The following is a 20,139-nucleotide window of genomic DNA, read 5'->3' as shown; positions in this document are numbered from 1 at the left end:
GCGTTTTACACAAAGGTTGACAAAAGTGACGAAAGGAGTGTGATTACGTAACAGGAGCTCCACAATCAAATCAGTTCAAAATGCCATCATGGACAATTCGTACATGTCTTAAATTCCCTAAATTTCTTGACTAGAAAGTTTTCTTTTTGTCTACCCAGGACCTGTGAGTTGTTACTCTAAAAGGTGACCCACTTAAATTTAGTTGGGTGCCTGGGTGATTCTTACAAAAAGACTGACTTCGTTTACCTCGTCTTCCTTTACGACCTAAAACGAAAGGAAGTGTAAGGAAATAATATTGTAATGAATCCCTTTAGTCTTTATAATATACACCGCTACGTGGGCTTTAGCATAGCAACTCCTACGGAGAATTTCGCCGAATCTCATCAAAATTCAAGCAGGTTGAACACTCACAAATCGCACAAAAAATCGCCTGTGTGAATGGGCTTTTTTCAATTTGATATCATTTTATAGTTACGGAAAGCTGCGTGGGCGCACTTGCAGAAGAGCGGCTAATGAGTAATGGAGCCTATCGTGCTCTAGCTAGTCAAGTGATATATATTCTCCCTCCCCAATCAATTTTAGGCCCATTTCTGGTACGCTGCCCTTAACTTCTGCACCGCGGTTAGAGTTCATTACAGCACCTTTTAGAAACTTCTAGTGTTGTTCGGAGAGCCTCGTTTCGATCCATTGTCGTAAAAAAGGGAAAACTGGCGCCAACAAACAGTCAAGTGATATTTGAAAATAATTGATTTATAATAACTCTTTTTATTTAGCTATGTTTTCTCATAAAAAAATAAAATCAATCAGTTTAATTAAATAAACTACTGGAGGTATTACACTCGTCAGTTACTAGATAACGTCTCGACTATTTTCTATTTTGCCTAGTTTTAAATTGTCGTCAAAGTATTAACAATATTTTGAAAGCATTAACCTTTGTGGCGAGGACTATAGATGCCCCCAGAAAAATAAAAAGACTTCTAGTCGTTTTCAAAGCCAAGTTTGAAATATCAACCATCACGTCTTACGCAGGACCGGAGTATGAAAAAAGGGAACTATTCAGTAACAAGATAATTCTACAATGTTTTTAAGTGGTTAAGTTTTCACTCTTATTGTCGTTAATTCATATAAAATGAATAGCCTGCTAGTGATTTACTCACTGACGGGTAAAATCTCTCCCCACCATGTCCTTAATTGTCATTCTGTTCGTGGACCAAAAATGCTCCAAAAAAACTTCCCTCTCTATCCAAGTAGTAAGTCTTGCTGTATGGGATATGAACTGAGAGAGTGTCATTCGCTCGAAGTAAGAACACCCCGCCATGATACTTCGTATTGTACTTTCGCATGTCGCTAACAACGCTCCCCAAACTTTCCAGAACTTTGTCGTGGTTTATGTAGGTGTAATGACCCATTTGAAGTGCGGTACCATCATAGTAAAGCATTTGGCTGTAAATGAAATAGTATCCAGTCTTCTTCACCTCTATATGACCAGATTCTGAGTGGTACACGATGCTGCCTTCTATGTGCCTTACTGCCCAGTTCGTAATGCGAGGTTCTACAGGAAACAAAACCAAAACTTGTAAAGTAATGAAATTAATAACTTAAAAAAGTTAATTGTTTCGACAGAAATCCTTAAACGTTTCTTGTAAAGCTTTTGCACTTTGCCTTTTCTGTGCTTCACTGCCCAGTTGTAAATAAGATGTCCTGGGAACAAAAAAAATGTCCAGGTCGCTTAGTTTCCTGTATGAATAGAAGTTATCATCGTATATTTGCCAAAGTGCTTACTGTGGGAATATCTATTTCTAAAATGCATGCTCAGCTAACTTAACTAGCTTACTTGGATTTCTAAGTATTCGTCCGTCGCCAACCAGATGGATACTTTCGCTCGTCTGAGGAAGAAAAAAATATCGTTAATGATCGAATTAGCGCCCAGCTCCAAATTAGCGCCCTTCTTCAAATATAGCATAAGATGGTTGTCAAAGTGCATTATGGGACTGTTTTGGAGGATGAATTTGCCGCCATATTGAAAATGCGTCCCCCAAAACAGTCCCACAATGCACTTTGACAACCATCTCGACCCGGTCTCCCGCGCAACTTCAAGGTGGCGAATTCGCAAATAAACTTCAGAAAATACTTGTGAATAACAAAATCACAGCTTTGAGTGTCAAACAAATATGTCTCACAGGCACTAAATCAAACGTTACAAAAACCAATAATGAACTCTGAAAAACTTAGGCTAAGAGGTTTTCAAAAACCACAATTGCAATCCATTTCAATCTTCTTTAAGTTTGTCCACGTACTTCCTGTTGTATTTACTTTGTTATTTATAGCTTCTTTTGATGTTTTTAGAGCGGGTTATTTTTTTTTTGTTTCACTCAATTTTGCATTACACAGCTCCTTGAATGATACGTTCCATTTTTCTTGTTTAATGATACCTTTTTACTTATTTAAACCAAAAAGCCTTCATCTTAAGGGCGGAATTAAAGAACTCATCGTGGCAAGCCTTCGAACGCAGACGTATATCCGGTCGTGGCTTCTCTTCATCCGAAAAGTAAAGAAGCGACCACCTGAATTTCGGAAATCGAAACATTTAAAAATGAAAGCCTGTTACCATGGTAACTCACCACTGATCCAGGTGGGCCAGGTGGACCTGAGAAATAGTAAAACGTTACAAGCCCTGATTAAGATGCGTACAGACAATCACATGTTTGGAAGAAATCAAGTAGCTAGACGTTTGTAGTGACCAGGACATGGTCTTCATTAAGACAGTAAAGTATAGTCGAACCTCCATAAGCGACCGCCAATCCGAAACACCAAAATTTTCCCAGTCAAAACCTTACAGTTGGAACTTCTAGTAAAGGACCACCTCCTGTAAGCGACTGAGACCACTTTTTGGGCCTGACGTTTAATGATTTTCGGCTATTGTTTTTAACCTCTTTTAAGCGACCACTTGACGCGGTATTCTCTGATCTCTATGTTCGCTGTGTGCACTATGCTACGTAGAATATACGAAGAACTTTAGTGATAACATGGAACTACGAAACTCATAATTAGACATTGCATTCAATCGGTGACACATGAACGTGATCATTTAATTGAAAAGACGTTTTCTCAGTTGCCAGATCTTAAAGCTGCCAAGCTGCCAACTCTTTATAACAGGCGTTTGCAAGACATTGTACTAATGTATAAAGTAAAATACTGGATGACGCCAAGGTGTGTATCTTAGTTATCCACGATCAAAAGTACACACCAGCGACAAAGAAACTGTGATTTTGAACTACCCCGCTTTGATACAGTGGCCTGAGGTCAGTAGTGAGCTCAAAAACTTGAGAAGCCTCAAAGCATTCAAGAAACATATACGCGATGTGGACCTTTCGAGCCATGTAGATAATAATAGTAACTGCTGTGACCTGTGTAAATTTTGAGCCGTGTACATTTGTATATAGTTTTAGTTTTTAGGTAGGATCATTAAGTTAAAAGTCAGTAGGAAAGTGTCCCCAATTAGCTAACTGTTAAGCTTAATACATTGACACTAAAATAAAGTCATTAATGATTATTATTATTTATTAAATATAATAATATAATATATAATATAATATATAATAATATATAATAATATAATATAATTAATATATAAGTATATTATTATTAATATACTCACCTTGGGGACCTCGGAGGCCAGGAAAGCCGGTAGCACCCCTCGCACCTTTCTTACCTCTTCTGCCTTTTGGACCAGGGGGTCCTACAAGGCATATAACATATAACACGTTAATGAGATCACGGGTGTAGGGAGAAATCCCGTTTAATGAGCTACACGAGTGAACTTAGGTTTTGCGAACAGTCTTACTTACAGTTACCGGCACCGTGCAAACGACTTATTGACGGAATCAAGCAAAACTGACTACAAGAGAACGACTGGACAACTGACAATTTGACTAACAATAAACGACTGTTTAGCTGTGACAATAGACGGATCGTATCACACGAATGGCATTACTAGTCTTCATGGGCAATAACATCACGGCTTAACCGACAGACGACAAATAGCATCGCGACTTAATTGACAAATGAGGTCAATAACCATACTTTTTTAAAATACCTTGAACTGACGTGGTACAACTAACTTTGACTCTGAAGATGACTACCGCACAGGTTGTTGAAACGTCAGTCGCTGTCAACAACAACAGTCCTATTCAGGACTATGTTCACGCCGACGATCATACTCAACCCACTTTTGAAATGACCTCTGGGTTCAAACCTTTCACAGTCTAACTTGAATAAATAACTTTAGGGATAGAGAAAAAAGGTTGTGTTGATTTGCGAACAGAGGTGCAAGTTAGATAAATAACTTGATTTATTCGTACTTATGGGAAAGGGAACTCAGTCTGAGGAAGGCAAGCTATATGCAGCAGGTTAATACGAGTCCCTTCACCTAACTTCATGAATGAAATACATTTTCGTCGATCTTAAGGCTGGAAATCTTTTTGTAAACCAGAATGGAGTAAAAAACCGTGTAGCTTACATGGCTCCTACTGAAAAAACAAAAACAAAAACAAAACAACGATAGGAAAAACCTCTTTCTTCTTTTGCAATCGACCGGACCAGCCTGGGAGAGTGGTTATTTATGTAGGGGTGAAGAGTATACAGAGTATATGTACCAGCCGCTACGCACTTCTCGTTTAAAACGAGTGCAGAGTATCTTACTCTTAGTATTTTTTCGAGTTTTAAAGATTATGGTATTGGTTGCGTTCTAACCGAGATCCATTTACTCCCATAATCACACTGTAGTAAACGGCACAAACACCCTCTTGTCACGGCCTTATCGATAGACAGGAGCTCGTGTGAACTTTGGAAAAAGGATTCTTGCGGCTGTTCCAAATTCCACATCCACTTCCGTCGCGTGTCAAGCGTACTAGAATTCTGTTGCATGCCATCAAAAGCGTCTTTTTACTTAAACACGAACTACATGTTAATCTGAATTGCAAGACCAATGCAGCTTTAAATAAACTCGCGAGAAAGACTTCTTCTAAGTTATACGCGCCCCATATCATACCGCCTTTTGTATTGTGAAGGAGTAAGATTTACTTAGGAATACGAGTGAGAAGGGCTGAAGAAAACACACTGTCACATTCCACCAAGGTTTTGTGCCAGTTGAAATGGATTCACCCCGGGGGGGGGGGGGGGGGTACTCCCACATATGGGCTATATAGGTACGTGCCGCGGAATAGGGTATGGTTTTTGAGGTTCTCTGTCCTTAAATAGGGTATCTTTTTTGACCCTTTTGTTTCTGTGTCCCTGGTGTACTCCTTAGATAGGGTAGCTTAATTATAGTATCTAATACTGGAGTGTGAAAACGCTCGCCTAAACGAACATTTTTTTAAACTAGGCTTATTCTAGTATATTATGCTTGATGCTATACATCCCATGTTACAGTGAAGAAATAAAGTTTTCCATTTCATGCTATTAATAATTTTGTTTTTTCCTTGAATGGGGTGTCATTTTTCGGCTTTCGGCCTTAAAAAGGGTATCAGTTTTCGCTTCCTTAGTCCTTAAATAGGGTTAGGGTCCACGAACCTTCGCGGCACACCCCTATCCAAAATTCGAGGGAGTATCCCCCCCCCCCGGGGAATTCACCTTGGTTCATTGACATCGAGCACTGCCGTTTCTGACCCAAGCAAATCTCAATAGTTTGATATTCACACGTAGGGGCCGTTTCTCGAAAGTCTGAGGGTCCGGAAAGCTGTTGTTTAATTCAAGAGAGAGCTCTATTGAGATCTCGATTGTTTTGTTTTGTTTATCAGTTACAAAACAAACTGGACTGATTTGTTCGCTAGGACCCGCTTCTTTCAGTATTCTCTGGGGGTTTGATTTGAATATTTGATTGCAGGCCCGAAAAGTTATCGGGACTTTCCAGAAATAGGCCCTTAGATCGACCAAGGCCGACATGAGACCTACTGAGTTTTAGTGAGATGAATAGTCATTCTAACTTTTGAATCTGAAGACGAAATCTTATGGTGTTACCATTCAAATGAAACCTCTTCGGAAGATCTTTTGCGCAGTACTATTTATATCTTACGATTTGCCATTGTGGTATATTTTTTTGATTTTTTTTTTTAAATACGAATAGGAATAAGGTTAATAAGTAAAATAGTAGTTCACTAACCATGACATGAACAAACTTCTGGAGCGTTTCTCCGAACTCGAGCTGTCTCTGACCCCGGATTTGATGAAGCCTGCAAAAATTTATTAGTCAGAAGTAAAAAAACATTCTCTAGAACAAGATATCGCCGTTAAAAATAAAATACGCTTCAGATAAATGAGTTCGAACGTCAAATAAGTAGTTGCTCACCTCCTGTACTCTCTGGGCGCCGTTTCCGCTTTGCAGCGTACCGATGACCTTTTGTTGTAGGTGGATTTGTGTTTTTAGCCAGGAGATTTGTCTGAAGGTGTAGATACCAAATAAAATACCTGACAGTGCTAGCATCAGAAAACAGAACGAAAGTGGAAGTAGCCGAGGTCCGATTTCTTGGTTTTGTTTCTTTTCCATGACCACTTACACCAGCATGACAACCGAACAGATTCACAGATTCGACAAAAATCCGGGGCAATGATGCAGGAGCAGAGTCTAGCAACCGTCTGGTAAAAAGCTGACGCCACAGGAATTCTCGGGAAAAAAAACACAACAAAAATAGCGTAGGTCAGGTGAGACAGTACCCCTTACACCACACGACAGTCATATACATTCCTTTGCGCTAAGAAACTAACTTAAAAAAATATCAGCAAGAGAAACAGTATAACGTCATACCAACTTTCAGGCTTTTTATTGCGTAGCTTAGGAGCTTAAACACAGGAAATAAAAAACGGTAGCTAATTTTAGTAAACCCGTCCGGATGATTTGCACGAGTACAGTTCGTGATACCGATGATAGACTTTGTTTACGTCCAACCGTTTCCGAGAAGATGAAACTGATACCCGGTCGGGGATTTTCTTGCTGAGCTACTTTCGCTTTTGATATGACAACGATTGTTTGTTCGACGTTTTTTTGATCGAGAAATGTCAGTATTCGATTACAAGTTGGATTTCATTCAGTCAAAAGAAGCCCAAAGAGGCCAGAGGTCATACCCGACCCTCCCCCTTATTTTCTGTCAATAAACGAGCTCGAACCACTTTTGGTGCCAAATCCCGCCCAATTTTAACTAATGTTCCAATCTACAACTGGTCAAAACCTTTGGGTCACTAACGCAATAGCTCGTCCAAATGACGCATTTTCCCTCCCCCCTCCCCACAGGTTTTTAGCAAAGTGCGTCTTCGCGCTTAATTTCCTCAAGGGTCCCAAGACGAGGAGTTTGAGGGACAAACGAGCCTCGGAACTGCGTTACTGTATGAAAGCCTTACTGTATGAAAAAGAATTGGAAGAGAGCTCTTCTTATTTAGGCTTTCAAAATTATTTGAAAGTGACTTCAGTTTTTTAAGGGCTAATCTTTCCCTGCTCATGACTTCTCGACCTCGTTCCAATATAAAAGGACCAAAATAGCCTACACTCTTAATTTCAGAGCTTAATCTGGTTTTGTAGCATGAAACACTTAGGAGTACAGTCAAACCTCGTTAGACACTGAGGGGGCATAGGAAGTGTCCGTATTAAGCGGATTGAATTTAGAGAAAATGTAAGGACTTTCATTCCCCAGGGACAAAGGAAACTGTCCGTAACAATGAGGTGTCCGTATTAACCCTTCAAGTCCCAATAGTGCTCAAAAGCAATTTTCTCCTAACGATATCCATAGACTATCATAAGCAAAGTCTATGAGAATTAACAAAATGATCACAAAGAGAAAAATATTTGATCTTTTACCAAATTCTCTCAACTAATTCTTCAAGGAAATGTAAGGAGATCACTTTGGAGAATTTGTATGTGGATATTGGGAATTAAAGGGTTAAAGGGGCTGTGTCACGACTGTCTAGTTCATATATTTTTTGTTAATATTGCTAATTGCGTTTTCTTATGCGCTTTGGAACTTAATGGTAACGAAGAAAATACTTGTAAACGACACAATCAAATGTACAGCTTCGTTTCCAACAAATATGCCATATCCCAAGCATTATATCAAACGTTACAAACAAGAAAAGTGAACTTTGAGAAACTGTCATAGGCTACTAAGTTTTCAAAAACCCACAATGTCGATTTGTTTTAATCTTCTTCATGTTTGTCCATCCATGCTAACTTTTGTATTTGCTGTGTTATTAATTACGGTCATTTATACGAGGAAAAATGAGACGCGAACTTTCCGTATAAACGGCAGATTTCGTCTAAAACAAGATGCGACTTAGCTTAGAAGCGTCTTATTTTGGAACACCCCTTAACACCTGTTCTTAGACAAGACACGTCTTAGCTAAGACGAGAAAAACTTCGTATAAATGACCTTCGCGTCTTACATAAGACCCGAACGCATAGTACGCATGCGTTAATTTTTGGCGCGTTATGTTGGATTGCCGTTGTTACGGGCAACATTCACAGGAAAACTAGTCAAGAACAGAAATAAGACGCGAACATTCATACGGGCTGTTTTCGTCCTAGATAAGACATGCTCGTATAAATAGTACAGTTCGCGTCTTATTTAAGACGCCTCTTATTTTTCCTCGTATAAATGGCCCTAATGTTACATTGACGCCTAGTAGTAATATCGGGGGTTTTCGCCCTAATAGAGTCACGTTTAAGGCAAACAGCAGACTCAAGTTGAGAATTTCTCAAAATTGATAGACAATGAGCAGATGAAAACAGTCTAAAAAATTCTCATGGATGGAAATAACAGGTATTTTTATGTAGAAGTAAAAAACTTAGTCACGCGGCACAAATTCACGTTTACCGCGTTTTCCGTAAACGTGACTCTAAAGATTGATTTCCAGTGCTGCGTAATTTTTACGTACGTACGTGCGTAAAATTTCCGTTCGCAAATAAAATAGAGGCAATGCATGAAAGGTTTTGAAGTGCGCGGCGTTGGTTTCATTTTTAGTTTCTAACCGAAAGAGAGGTTGGAGAGGCCTTGACTTTAATTCATCTTGTTAGCAGGTAGATAACCAAAAAATGCTCTTTAAAAACCCTTTTCAAATGAAACTACTATTTTGCCATAAACTCAGCTTTTGATTTAAATTCAGACTCAGTTGTTGGATGACGGGAGTGTTAACCATTTACATGAAAAATTTCGGTTGAAATCTCAAATTGTGTGGAAGCTGAAAGTTTCCCGAGGAAAAGTTGGAAATCCTCATAAATATTTATCTCTTCTCATTCCAACATGAGTGACCGGGAAATATTATTACGCTTAGCGCCCTTTTCGAGATATATAACTGGTTGCCACTTTCGGCTGGAAGGTCGAATGGTACGGTCATTGACCAACCTTGTTCACAAAGATGCCTTAACTCAACTTAAACTAATTTTATTGTGTTTACACAAGCAAGCAAATTACCTCATTACGTAAAGTGCCACCTTAAAGTTTATCCTCGTAAACCGAATGTATATTTTTCTATAAAAATTGAATACGTATTTAACCGTATAGCAATATCATAAAAAACGAATGATATTAACAGCCATTATCTATAAAAAACCCAACTGTATAACATAACCTTATATAAAGACATGTCACTAAGTCCTTTCACTCCTGATTTTTTTTTTTTTTTAAAGGAAAAGCAGGAAAATCAAGAGAAAATCTGAAATTTGAATTGTAAAGTACTTTAAACGATTACTACTTTGAGAAAGAACTACCAAAGAGGTTTCATTTGAGTTGCCGAGTTACGCCATGGCATTTGGCAATTCTCTGTAATAGGCCATTTCCAAGTTCCTAAAGCTCTCACTTTCAAAACGAGTGTAAGTGCAAAACTTTTCTTGAGAAAATGAGTTTTATTTATATGAAAATAAAAAAAATCATGTTCGTGTCAATGGCTTTGCAATTAGCCTGAGGCGTGACTGAGACAACTCGGAAATGTAAGTGACTCTTACATGTAGGAGTCACTGAGGAGTGAAGGAATTCAAGACAATTATGTTGCTTTTCTCTCCAAAACTAGTCTATATAATATAAAATGTCGTTTGCAATCTTTGGATTCCAAAGGGGATCAAGTAAGCGATATTTACACCAAGCTTAAAAAAAGCTGTATAATCCGTTACTCGGACTGTGTCAAACTTTTTGAGCATCTTACAAATAAGTGCAATGATATGTTCGAGAGGTGTAGGCCATTTCTGAGTTACCTCAAGCCTCTGTTTCAAAGCGAGGCTAAGTGCAAAGCCATTGATATGAAAATGAAGTTTTATTCTCATGCAAAGTATAACTCATTTTCACAAGAAAGGTTTCGCGCTTAGCCTCGTTTTGAAAGTGAAAGGTTTTGGAACTCAGAAATGGCCTTTTGGCCTGAGGCTTGATTTGTGTCAATTAAATATTTATGTGTACATTTTAAAGCGTTTATAATTAAAAAAATTCTCGAAATAAGCAAGGTCAGTTTGTATGTAATGACTAATTTTAGTGAAAAAATGGTTAATTAGTCGTGGGATGAAGCAGAAATGCACCAAAATAGCTATATCCTGGATCCATTTTGTACACCCTTGAGAATGGCGTACGAACGGAAATATGATCTGTGGAATTCAAAAACACTACGCCACCATTGTAGTTGGTGCCATACTTTTTTTCTTCGCTAATAACAGCCGATGTACTCTGCATGAATTTACGCGAGTTAACGTATAACTGATGCGTCATCTGATAAGCCATACCGTCGTAGTAATACATCTGAGAGTAAACATAGTAAAATCCAGCGATCTGTATTTGTACAGTGCCATGTTGTCGACGGTAATGGATACTGCCTGATCTGTGCTGCACTTGCCAATTCCTCACCGTGCGCTTAGATACTGCATGGAAAGTAAAAAAGATGCTACTGGTAAATGGTTTTGTTAATTGGGGAGTTTGTGGTGTAACTTGGTAGAAATCCTCGGCTTGCAAACAGTTTCGTTTCAGGGAAAGCTGAAACTACACGTTGAAAGTAGTTGCACACGATTTGCTACGTCGATTAGTCGTATCAGTATAAGATTCTGGGACTCTAACCACCTATCCCTCCCCTAAGCCAACGAAGATGTACAATCGTGGACAGAATAAAATAAGAAAGCAGACCCCCATCCCCCCGGAAACAAGGATGAAGCCGGGCGAAAGCCAAAACGTGCCATTTCTCCATTCTTAATTTGGAAGGAGGGAGAAGGTCAAAATTTTCCATCAACTTTGTCCAAGATTGTACTTGAGGGATTGTTGTTTGTAATGCTTGCTCAGAGTAGCGTAAACAGCGTCCTCAAGGATGAGAACTGAGGCGAAAAAGGAGCGTCTGCTACGACACGTTTGCAATTGACGTCCGATTGATCGTCTCCGCCAATCAGAGACAAGGTACTGGCACGAGGCACAAATCAGGCAGCATCGAGACCAAGAGCCAACTGCGCCAGTTCAGATCATGTAACGTTAAATACCAGCACTATCAAAAGCATTATTACAGCTTCAGCTATTTTCATAAAGTAAGTACATGTGTTAAATGGGCTCAGTTAAGACAATTAATGCGGTGTTATTTATCCTTATTAATCATTAGTTAGGCATGTACTAATGGTTTTCCAGTTCGGTTTTTTTTTCTATGCTAGGAACTTCTTATTAAACCATTTACACCGCTGCTTGTTACTAAGCACTATACGATGACCCAGCTACTTTTAATCAAGGGGTGGCGGGCGTCTGTCGCCAGCAAAGTCTTTCAAATGGGTTGAATTCCAGCCCTTTTTTTCTTAATCGGCATCGTATTTGTGAAGCAAAAATGCACCAAAAAAGCTTCCCTCTCTATCCATGTAATAAACCTTGGTGTATGGGATATGAACTGAGAGAGTGTCGTTTGCTCGAAGTAAGAACACCCCGCCATGATACTTCGTATTGTACTTGCGCAGGTCGCTAACAACGCTCCCCAAACTTTCCAGAACTTTGTCGTGGTTTATGTAGGTGTAATGACCCATTTGAAGTGCGGTACCATCATAGTAAAACATTTGGCTGTATATGAAATAGTATCCAGTCTTCTTCACCTCTATATGACCAGATTCTGAGTGGTACACGATGCTGCCTTCTTTGTGCCTTACTTCCCAGTTCGTAATGCGAGGTTCTACTGGAAACAAAACCAAAACTTGTTAAGTAATGAAGTTAATAACTTAAAAAAGTTAATTGTTTCGACAGAAATCCTTAAACGTTTCTCGTAAAGCTTTCGCACTTGTAGCATCCAGCTCATGTTCATGCAGGTACTCTGCCAACGTTATTTCTTGAGCTCAGAATTCTTGATTGACAAACCACAGCAAAATGCCACAAAAAGTCTTAAAAAAAAGCTTACAGCTTCCTCACTTAAACAACTTGGCGATCATATATATGAGTAGAGAAATCTCTCCCATGATTCAAACCGATGGTGTAAAAGGATGTAAAAATTTAGCTTGGCTGTGAAATGAGAAAGGTTTTTTTTCCGTAATGTTATATTTCGTTTAAGTCCCCGTCTTTTTTGCGGTATTTCAAACCACATCGGACATTCTAGCATTCGGCCATTTATTTATTTATTTATTTATATTCAATATCTGTCCAGGAGCATCCAACTTAGCAGAGCTAGTTTAAATGGAACCATTCCCCATAATATCAGCTTAGCAAGCCACTTCAAGTTTGGTCAAGGCGTTTAACTGATCCAGAGTTTTTACCATAGATAGTGGTTAATTTTAATTTAACGTATTCTAATTTAGCGTTAAACATGTCCCAAAAGAAATCGACAGTTACTTGGGTTTCGAATTCTTTGTCCGTTGCCAACAAGGTGGATGCTTTCGCTCATCTAGAAATAAAACATCATTAAGAAAATAATTAAAAATACTGAGACTTTCTTGATAAATCACTAAAACAAGAAATTATGTTGTCTCTATGTTTAACATGTTAGAATGGTTACTGTGTTATAATGGTTATCATGTTCACATGATTACTCACCGATGTTCCTGGCGGGCCAGGTGGTCCTGAAAAAGTTGAATTTTCACTATCGTTAACAACTCTTTCTTTCTTGTAGTTTCAGTTAGAAAATACACAAAGAAATACAACTATCTTGCACAATACCTCTTCAACGATTTTTTCCCTCACAAAATGATAATTTTCGCTGACATTCGTTTTCGTTTACCTATGTTTTGAACTTTCATTATGTCACCCTCTGTATTACTTTCGTGCCGAATCAAAATCGCTCACCTAGTTTGGCAGGGCTAACTGTGTTCTGAACTGACTGCATTTTTAGATAGTGGTAAAAGTCAGGTTAGTTAAACCCTTTTTGGTCTACGCATAGTCGGACAACCAAGGCAATTAATCTCCTCTGACTCTCGAGACACTTTGTTTTATCTAAGCCTGACTTGTTGTGGGGGAAAAGGAGGATGGGAATCCGGGAGAATGGGGGGCTGAAGGGGTTCGGGAAATGGGAGAGGAAATTTGTGGGAGGTGGGAGTTCTACTGGGGTGAGAAGCGGGAGAAGTAGAGCGGGGAAATTACGCAACAGTGCTTAATATTTCGCAATTGAAAAACGGCTAAACGGGGAAATCAAAGGCAAAAGGAGCGGGGGTCGTGAGTCCACGGTACGGAAGACGGAAGGTGTGGATCCCCTATGCCCCTCTATCTAAAGCAGCCTATGAAGGGGTTAACAATCGACAGGCACAATTTCATGGGCAGGGCTCTACCTACAACCATGGTAGTTTGTAACATAACAAAGTGTCTAACCTTGCTCTCCTTTGGTACCCTGTAGGCCCATGTCTCCCTTTCGTCCTGTAGTACCCGGTTCCCCCTTTTCACCAGACGGCCCTTGCGAACCGTTATCACCTTTAGAGCCCTGGGGACCAGCCTTACCTATAAAATATATAACGTTTAAATAGATTTGTCACACTCCTAATTTGTTGTATACTTCGTCTGTAGGAAATGATGATTTAAACGGGTATGGCGTGAACAAGTTGCGCACTCATCTAAAGCAATGAGGAGGAGTGTTGACAAATCAGGCAAACGTAAGTCAGATTTTTGTTTTATTTTTTTAAAGTATTATCTCGTATTTTCATTTTTAACGGCCCAATTTTATATGTTCTTTTAAGTTTGATTTCCATTTATCGAGAAAAAAGGCCAAAATCCGTTGTTTACTAGTAAACGTTCTAGCTTCGCGTGCATATCTCAAGTCACTACGTAGCGACATTAACCAATGACTTAATAGAATGGGGCGAGATATGTTTAGTGCTGTCGCAGAGCTTATTCTCTTTTTCGAAGCAGCAGTTTTTACAGCACAGTCACTTTAAAAGTCTTTCCGTGCGTTGTGGTTTATATCCCGTGTGCAACGGCTTTCTGTCTTTCATGATGATGTCTGTGAATGAAACAGCACTAAACTGATGACGACGGTAGTTTTTGAAAAAAAGAGCGCGCTTGAGCACGCCAGAAGCCCATGCTCTCGGCACGCGAGCAAATGAAGCGGCAAGCAGGGAGACTCAGGAAAAGAAGCCAGCTTACCCTCTTGTTCCCCTCCCTCGGTTTATGACAACATGCAGTCCAGAATACCGAATACTGACCTTGTGGACCCTCTGGTCCCTGCACACCACGGTCTCCTGGAGGTCCCTTTGGTCCTTGAAGTCCTGTGGCCCCAGGAGGGCCTTCTTCGCCTTTAGGACCTGGATCTCCCTTGTGCCCTGAAGGAAACGTGCCATTTGTATGTGGTGTTAGGATCTTACGATTAGCCTGCTCAAGGACTTCTGATAGTGTAGTGAGGCGCGAAGGCAGAGAGGGTGGGAGATAGTCACTCACCCCTTACCCTCCCTCGCTGTTTTTCCTGCACACATCTTTTTGCGCCGTCCCCACAATCTGAACGCCTGGTACAAGCTATCTTAGGATTATACACTGCTTAGTGGAATGCTCATGCTGGAGTTTCTCTAGTAAGTGTTTTTATCGTCGCGATCAAGTATATTGCGCGACTTCATCGGAAAAGTCTGCTACGCTACCGACCAGTACTAGGGGCATTATAATTAACGCAAAAGTGTCAGTGAAGGATTGCATGAGAAATTTGGTAACGACTGCGTGTAACACCAAGGTTGAAAAAAAAAATGAGAAAAGGAGTGTGATTACGTAACAGGAGCTCCAAAATTAAATTCAGTTCAAAATGCCATCACAGACAATTCGTTCATGTCTTAAATTCCTTGACTTGAAGTTTTTTGGTCTACCCAGGACCTAAGAGTTGTGACTCTTAAAGATGACCCACTTAAATTGGGTGCCTGGGTAACTCTTACAAAAAAACTAACCTCGTTTACCTCGTCTTCCTTTACGACCTAAAACGAAAGGAAAAACGTTGGTCAGTTGTAATTAAAAGCCCAACAAAACTTGCAAGTGGCATTCTCTATTATTAGTATTAATAGTTTGTAGTGATATTCTTTTAAAAAGATATAGGTTAACTTTACAGATTGGAGTTCTAGGAGAAATTGAATGAAGGCAGGTTAATGATAGCATTAGCACCGAGCATGGGTCAGCCCTAGATTCCAAAAATTATTACAGCTCAGCATAGCTTATTATCTAGTGAATTGGTCTCCAGCCGTCTGCACTATCGGACAATCAACCATGCATATTGAATCATGCAATTGTTGTGCAATCCACTCGTCCACGTATTCCGGTAGTCCCGTCCAGTCATATTTCCGTCTGCCGCTAAGGGTCACTTGATGATCATTTTCAAACAATTAACACGCACTCATCACATGAACGCTTAAAGATATGTACATAAAACTAAACATTTTGAAAGAATTTGTGTAATCGCTGATAAGACTACACAATGCAGACAAAGAACGTTTAGAAGCGCCTTTTTAGAAGGGTTCTTTTATTGATCTCTCCTTGTGGATGTAAAAATTTGTATGCAAAATGTTCACAATTGTTTTCAAGTCTATTCGACCCCATTAGAACGATGTCAAGGTCATTTTTTCCTCCAGCATCATTTATACGAAGTCGGGATCTTGTAAATATCTATTATTTCGGTCAGGCCATTGTTATAAACTTCTATCGTTTTGTTCTTTCAAATGCAATTTACGCCCACGCCACAAGGGCATCGTCTGTCGGGTGTGAATTAGTATTATTCAGAATACACAGGTGACGGGATGAAGTGTATATTTTGAAACAGTTAATTAATTGTCGGTTCATTTGGCACTTCTTAAGAGAGTGCCAGGTGGGGTGTTTTTACCACCTTTGGTAAAATCTGGTAGAATTTTTGCCTTCAAGGGTTACATTTTGATCCTTATATCTTAGCGCTGAGTGGTTTGTGCATCGGTAGCTAGACAGCATAGCATCGGAATTCTGAAAGTTACTTGCATTTTAATCGGGAAGCCGGCGAATGTAATGAATTAAGAATCTGCAAAAGGCCTAGTCACTTTCAAAACTTGTGTTTTATTAATTAAAAGTTCTCGGAGAGTCACCATAATACGTTTTGCACATCAGGTACAGATTCGATTTTTTTCCCGACACATTTCTATAATAGTTGCTAAAATCTTTTGCCAAAAGATCGTTAGAAAGCCTTGTCGAATGATTTCCTATGACCGTGTCGTTATGTTATGGTAAATAATCCCAATCTGTTTAAAGACAATAGAGCCAACAAAACCAGCCTTTTTTTGTCAAGTTGCCAAACCCGTCAAGGGCTGAAGACAAATTACTCTGGTTAACAAACAATGGTTTAGAAGGCTCTCTCTTGAAATACGTGACTCAAAATTCGTGACATTTGTAATACTTTTCCGATTGGATTTATTTTGTTAGCCAAAACAACCCGAGAACTTCCGAGTAAACAAAAAAAGTTCACGCTAAGAAATCAGTAGGACTTGGCAGAGTTGTTAAGGACAAAAGGCACAAGGTGATATTGAAGTGAAAAGAAAAGAAAGTTTAAAGCGATTACGATAAAGCAGAGAATATAATTGTGTGCAACCTTTCTTTTAAGTCCTTGACCAATTTCAGAGCAAAATGGCCGCTTTGACAATTGATTAAGTTCATATTTGATCAATTCTTTGGGATAAAGCTGCCGCTAACGCTGAACGCTTGAGGGCAGTACATGTCGGGTGTAAAGCTTTCACCTCTCCAGAAAACTGCATGCTTCAAAATCCAACGAAGCTTGAAAGTAATTGTGTGTTCACTTCGAGTTTCAATTGCCGAATATGCTCCACTCGGTTCAATATCGTAGCGTGGCAGTAATGGGCGCTTAAAAGTAGCTTGTGGCCGTGAGCCTTCGAGAGCAGACGCCTTTTTCAGCTTTTGTTTCACTCTCGTTTTATCGGTGAGTGAAACAAGAGCTGAAAAAGGTGTCTGCAGGCTATATGGCCGGCTGCCAGTCAAGATTTTCAAAACTCTAAAAATGGTTGTAACCTTATAGAAAGCTCTATATTCCTTATGTTCTAACCCCTAGTTCACTTTGTCTACTCAGCAAATATATTAGAGAAACAAGTTAAATTAGCCACGAGCGCATTCGTCGGTCATTTGGTGATTTTAAGACCTTAGCCTGCTGCCCGTCATTTAAACACTTCCTAAAAAGTGAACTAAAGGCCTTTATTTGTCTATGCAATTAGAAGAAGCACCAAATAAAGGTTGATTGAAGGAATTTGGAAGTGTGCGAACACGAAAATGTTACCAAAAATGCGCAAGTCTCTTTATTGTAACTAACAACAAAGCTTGTCTTGTCTTCTTTAATGTGAGGATTTCAGTTAAAATCCTTAAAATGTGAAGTGCTATATCAAATGTTACATGAATCGGTAAGGCGTCATTACTCTTGAAATGCCGGATATTTTCATCGTGAATAGCCTAAATATACATAAGTGGAGTCTTCCTTTTAATGCTTTATCAAATAAAACGTTTCCTACTCCGGAAGTGAGAATCTAACAATTTGTTGTTACATTTAGCAAATTAGCGGACGCGAAGTTCTGTCATCTATACGACCTTTTTTGATCAGCCCAGTTTCGATGGGTGCAAACTCGAATTCCGCTACGTTTCAGTTATTTTAAAGGTCTCTCTTCTTGACATAAGAATATCTTGTAACGACCGGCTCCTACAGGCACAATGTAATAAGAAATCCGTCCGCTGCATTTTGGTCACCGCTACCGCGGCTTCCAATCCAGTCTCTAATACTGAGATTTTTTAGCGCATTGATTAGAAGACGCTTGTTTTTGCAGAGATATTGAAGCCGTCGGCGTAATCTATTCATTTCTAATTGTTTCATTTTCTCGGAATCGCGTTTTAAAACACTAGCTTATCAGTGGTCTTGTCAATCTACCGGCACGACTTTTTGTCTCCAATGCGGAAGTAAACACGCCAAAGTTGGGTACATCTATCTGTTTGGTTTCCCTTTGAAGTTTTCTTGGAGATATTTATTTCAACTGGCACACGTCGTTTACGCCCTTCTACAGATCAATACCCTATCTAGTACTTGTTTTCGCGGAAGAAACTCCTTCTTATAAACTACTCATATTGGTTTTCTTACGTGTTCCACGACACGATCAAACCGTTGGCTATTAAACGTTGTTCAGGCGTCCCAGATCTTCCCTCCATCGAACTTATAAGTTGTTTTTTACAGCCTTTTTTTAACTTTATGCTTTATTAGCTAGTAAGCTTTTCATGTTATCGGCCTTGACGATGTGTGTTTTTTAAGGTAAGCTTAATTCCTTGCACCCTTGTTAACCTTTTAGCAATCAAATACCGAAAAAATGTCATGTTTATTGAAGCAACAACAGACTTATTACCTTGGAGACACGGACAAATACCTCCCATCTGTCTTTTAGCCCTTTCTTGTGATGTATCGGCTAAAGCAAGCTGCAAACAGCAGAAATGAACAATTACTTTCCGTCCCCTCTTAAAAACACTAATTACAAATTCATAATAGTCTTTGAATACGAAATTAATTGCGACAACGTAAAAATCGCGCCTCTGATAACATCTATCAGCCTAACCTTGGTTTTCAGCTGTTTAGATTTCTCCTCCAAAACACCTTCAGTTTCACCCGCAGATCTTCCGTGAGATTTCTGAGCTGTGAAGCTGCCTTCTAACTTGTAAACACGAGCTGCCAATGTGCCTGCGACTGTCTCGAGAGATTGTATTCTTGCTGTCTGTGATATTACAATACGGTACAAAGAAACCATACAAATCGTTGTTAACACGATGTATAACACAGCTATTGCAATCCCGAAATTAGCCGCGCAGCGATGCCCACGTGTCTTCTCTCGTTGGTCCATTATTTCAAGAATGTTTAACAAGGAAACTCTAAACGCTGAACTTGTGATCTGTTTTGATCCGAGCTCGATGACTTGCGAAGAATTGTTTCATTACCCACGGTTCACTGAGCTTTAAGGAGTTTCTCGGAAAATTCATCTTTCATCGCGCATGTGCCCTCTGATTGACAAAAAGATTTCTTTTTCAGAATATCTTACGACCGGTAGGGTGTAACTTAGTCACGTGATGATAGATAAATCTCAATGTCTGTATCAGCGAAAGATATAATTACAAAGCTTATCAACCCTAGATTTAACCGCATTCGTAAATTAAAACAAAGCAAATATTTCCGGACGAAAACAGTGACAAACAACTAGTGAGCAGTGCAACCTCGTAGATTCACTCTAAGCAAGAGAGAATGTCTTGATCTCAGACTACGTCGTAGTTATGAACATGCGATCCATTTCAAAATACTTGGTAGGCGTACAAGGGCGCCAATCGATCTACTGCTCCAAAAACCTGATCCATAAGTAAGATTAAGTGAAATCAGGGGCTGGTAAAATAAACCCTTCTCTCAGGCCCATCCAGTTCCAATAGATGGACTTAGTTAGTGGAGGTGGTGCTCAGGCACCCACGTGGTGGAAAACGATTTCTCGCGCGCGTATTGGTCAAGAACTATGCAAGCATTAAGAAATGACGCGAGTGGCGCAGTTTGTTTTTCTCCTTCTCTTGCAAGCGATTTTCCGAGAAACGTAAACGAAAATGGACGTATAGAAATCTCAATACTATTGTAAAAAACAAAACGACGACAATGTTTATGCTTTTATCAACCAAAGAAATGATGTCAAAATGTTCAAAACTTTGCATTGAAACCTCTCGCCTGCGGTTCGTGTTT

General features: G+C 39.5%; 2 protein-coding genes and 1 long non-coding RNA gene across 6 annotated transcripts in view; 1 reads left to right on the top strand and 2 right to left on the bottom strand.

Annotated features, from left to right (window-relative positions):
* Positions 1-20,139, top strand: part of LOC140951187 (uncharacterized) — a 70,015-nt gene that overhangs the window by 23,859 nt on the left and 26,017 nt on the right. The window contains exon 4 of the long non-coding RNA XR_012167258.1: positions 13,965-14,050. This is a non-coding gene — a long non-coding RNA (uncharacterized lncRNA). The remainder of the gene's footprint in view (positions 1-13,964; positions 14,051-20,139) is intronic.
* Positions 746-6,678, bottom strand: LOC140951182 (uncharacterized). The gene is made up of 6 exons (XM_073400410.1): positions 6,347-6,678; positions 6,161-6,230; positions 3,659-3,739; positions 2,622-2,647; positions 1,835-1,886; positions 746-1,552 (listed from the first exon to the last, which is right to left on the bottom strand). Exons 1-6 carry the CDS (start codon positions 6,542-6,544, stop codon positions 1,188-1,190), a joined length of 792 nt encoding a protein of 263 aa, XP_073256511.1. The 5' UTR covers positions 6,545-6,678; the 3' UTR covers positions 746-1,187.
* LOC140951178 (uncharacterized) lies at positions 9,410-19,493 on the bottom strand. Of its 4 annotated transcripts, none has more exons than XM_073400404.1 (8): positions 18,986-19,493; positions 18,779-18,848; positions 15,323-15,349; positions 14,600-14,716; positions 13,773-13,898; positions 13,005-13,030; positions 12,804-12,855; positions 9,410-10,882 (listed from the first exon to the last, which is right to left on the bottom strand). In XM_073400404.1, the coding sequence occupies exons 1-8, from the start codon at positions 19,265-19,267 to the stop codon at positions 10,515-10,517; spliced, it is 1,068 nt and encodes a 355-aa protein (XP_073256505.1). In that variant the 5' UTR covers positions 19,268-19,493; the 3' UTR covers positions 9,410-10,514. The 4 variants fall into 4 exon arrangements, with proteins under 4 accessions (XP_073256505.1, XP_073256504.1, XP_073256506.1 ...); XM_073400403.1 differs by having other exon boundaries at positions 10,876-12,156; positions 18,986-19,390; XM_073400405.1 differs by having other exon boundaries at positions 10,876-12,153; positions 18,986-19,390.

The sequence above is a fragment of the Porites lutea genome, chromosome 10 (assembly GCF_958299795.1).
Source record: "Porites lutea chromosome 10, jaPorLute2.1, whole genome shotgun sequence".
NCBI lineage: Eukaryota > Metazoa > Cnidaria > Anthozoa > Scleractinia > Poritidae > Porites > Porites lutea.
The sequence above is the reverse complement of the archived record's forward strand: the minus strand, read 5'-3'. Positions and strand labels throughout refer to the sequence as shown.

What these genes read in the sequence shown, in the direction of transcription:
- LOC140951182 (XM_073400410.1), bottom strand. Translation starts at nt 6,544, where the DNA reads ATGGAAAAGAAACAAAACCAAGAAATCGGACCTCGGCTACTTCCACTT. An exon ending in GCGCCCAGAGAGTACAGGAG is followed by an intron (nt 6,231 to 6,346) that starts GTGAGCAACTAC and finishes AAATTTTTGCAG; the next exon opens with GCTTCATCAAATCCGGGGTC. An exon ending in ACGAATACTTAGAAATCCAA is followed by an intron (nt 1,553 to 1,834) that starts GTAAGCTAGTTA and finishes TGTTTCCTGTAG; the next exon opens with AACCTCGCATTACGAACTGG.
- LOC140951178 (XM_073400404.1), bottom strand. Translation starts at nt 19,267, where the DNA reads ATGGACCAACGAGAGAAGACACGTGGGCATCGCTGCGCGGCTAATTTC. An exon ending in GGGACCAGAGGGTCCACAAG is followed by an intron (nt 13,899 to 14,599) that starts GTCAGTATTCGG and finishes TATATTTTATAG; the next exon opens with GTAAGGCTGGTCCCCAGGGC. An exon ending in ACAAAGAATTCGAAACCCAA is followed by an intron (nt 10,883 to 12,803) that starts GTAACTGTCGAT and finishes CTTTCCATGCAG; the next exon opens with TATCTAAGCGCACGGTGAGG.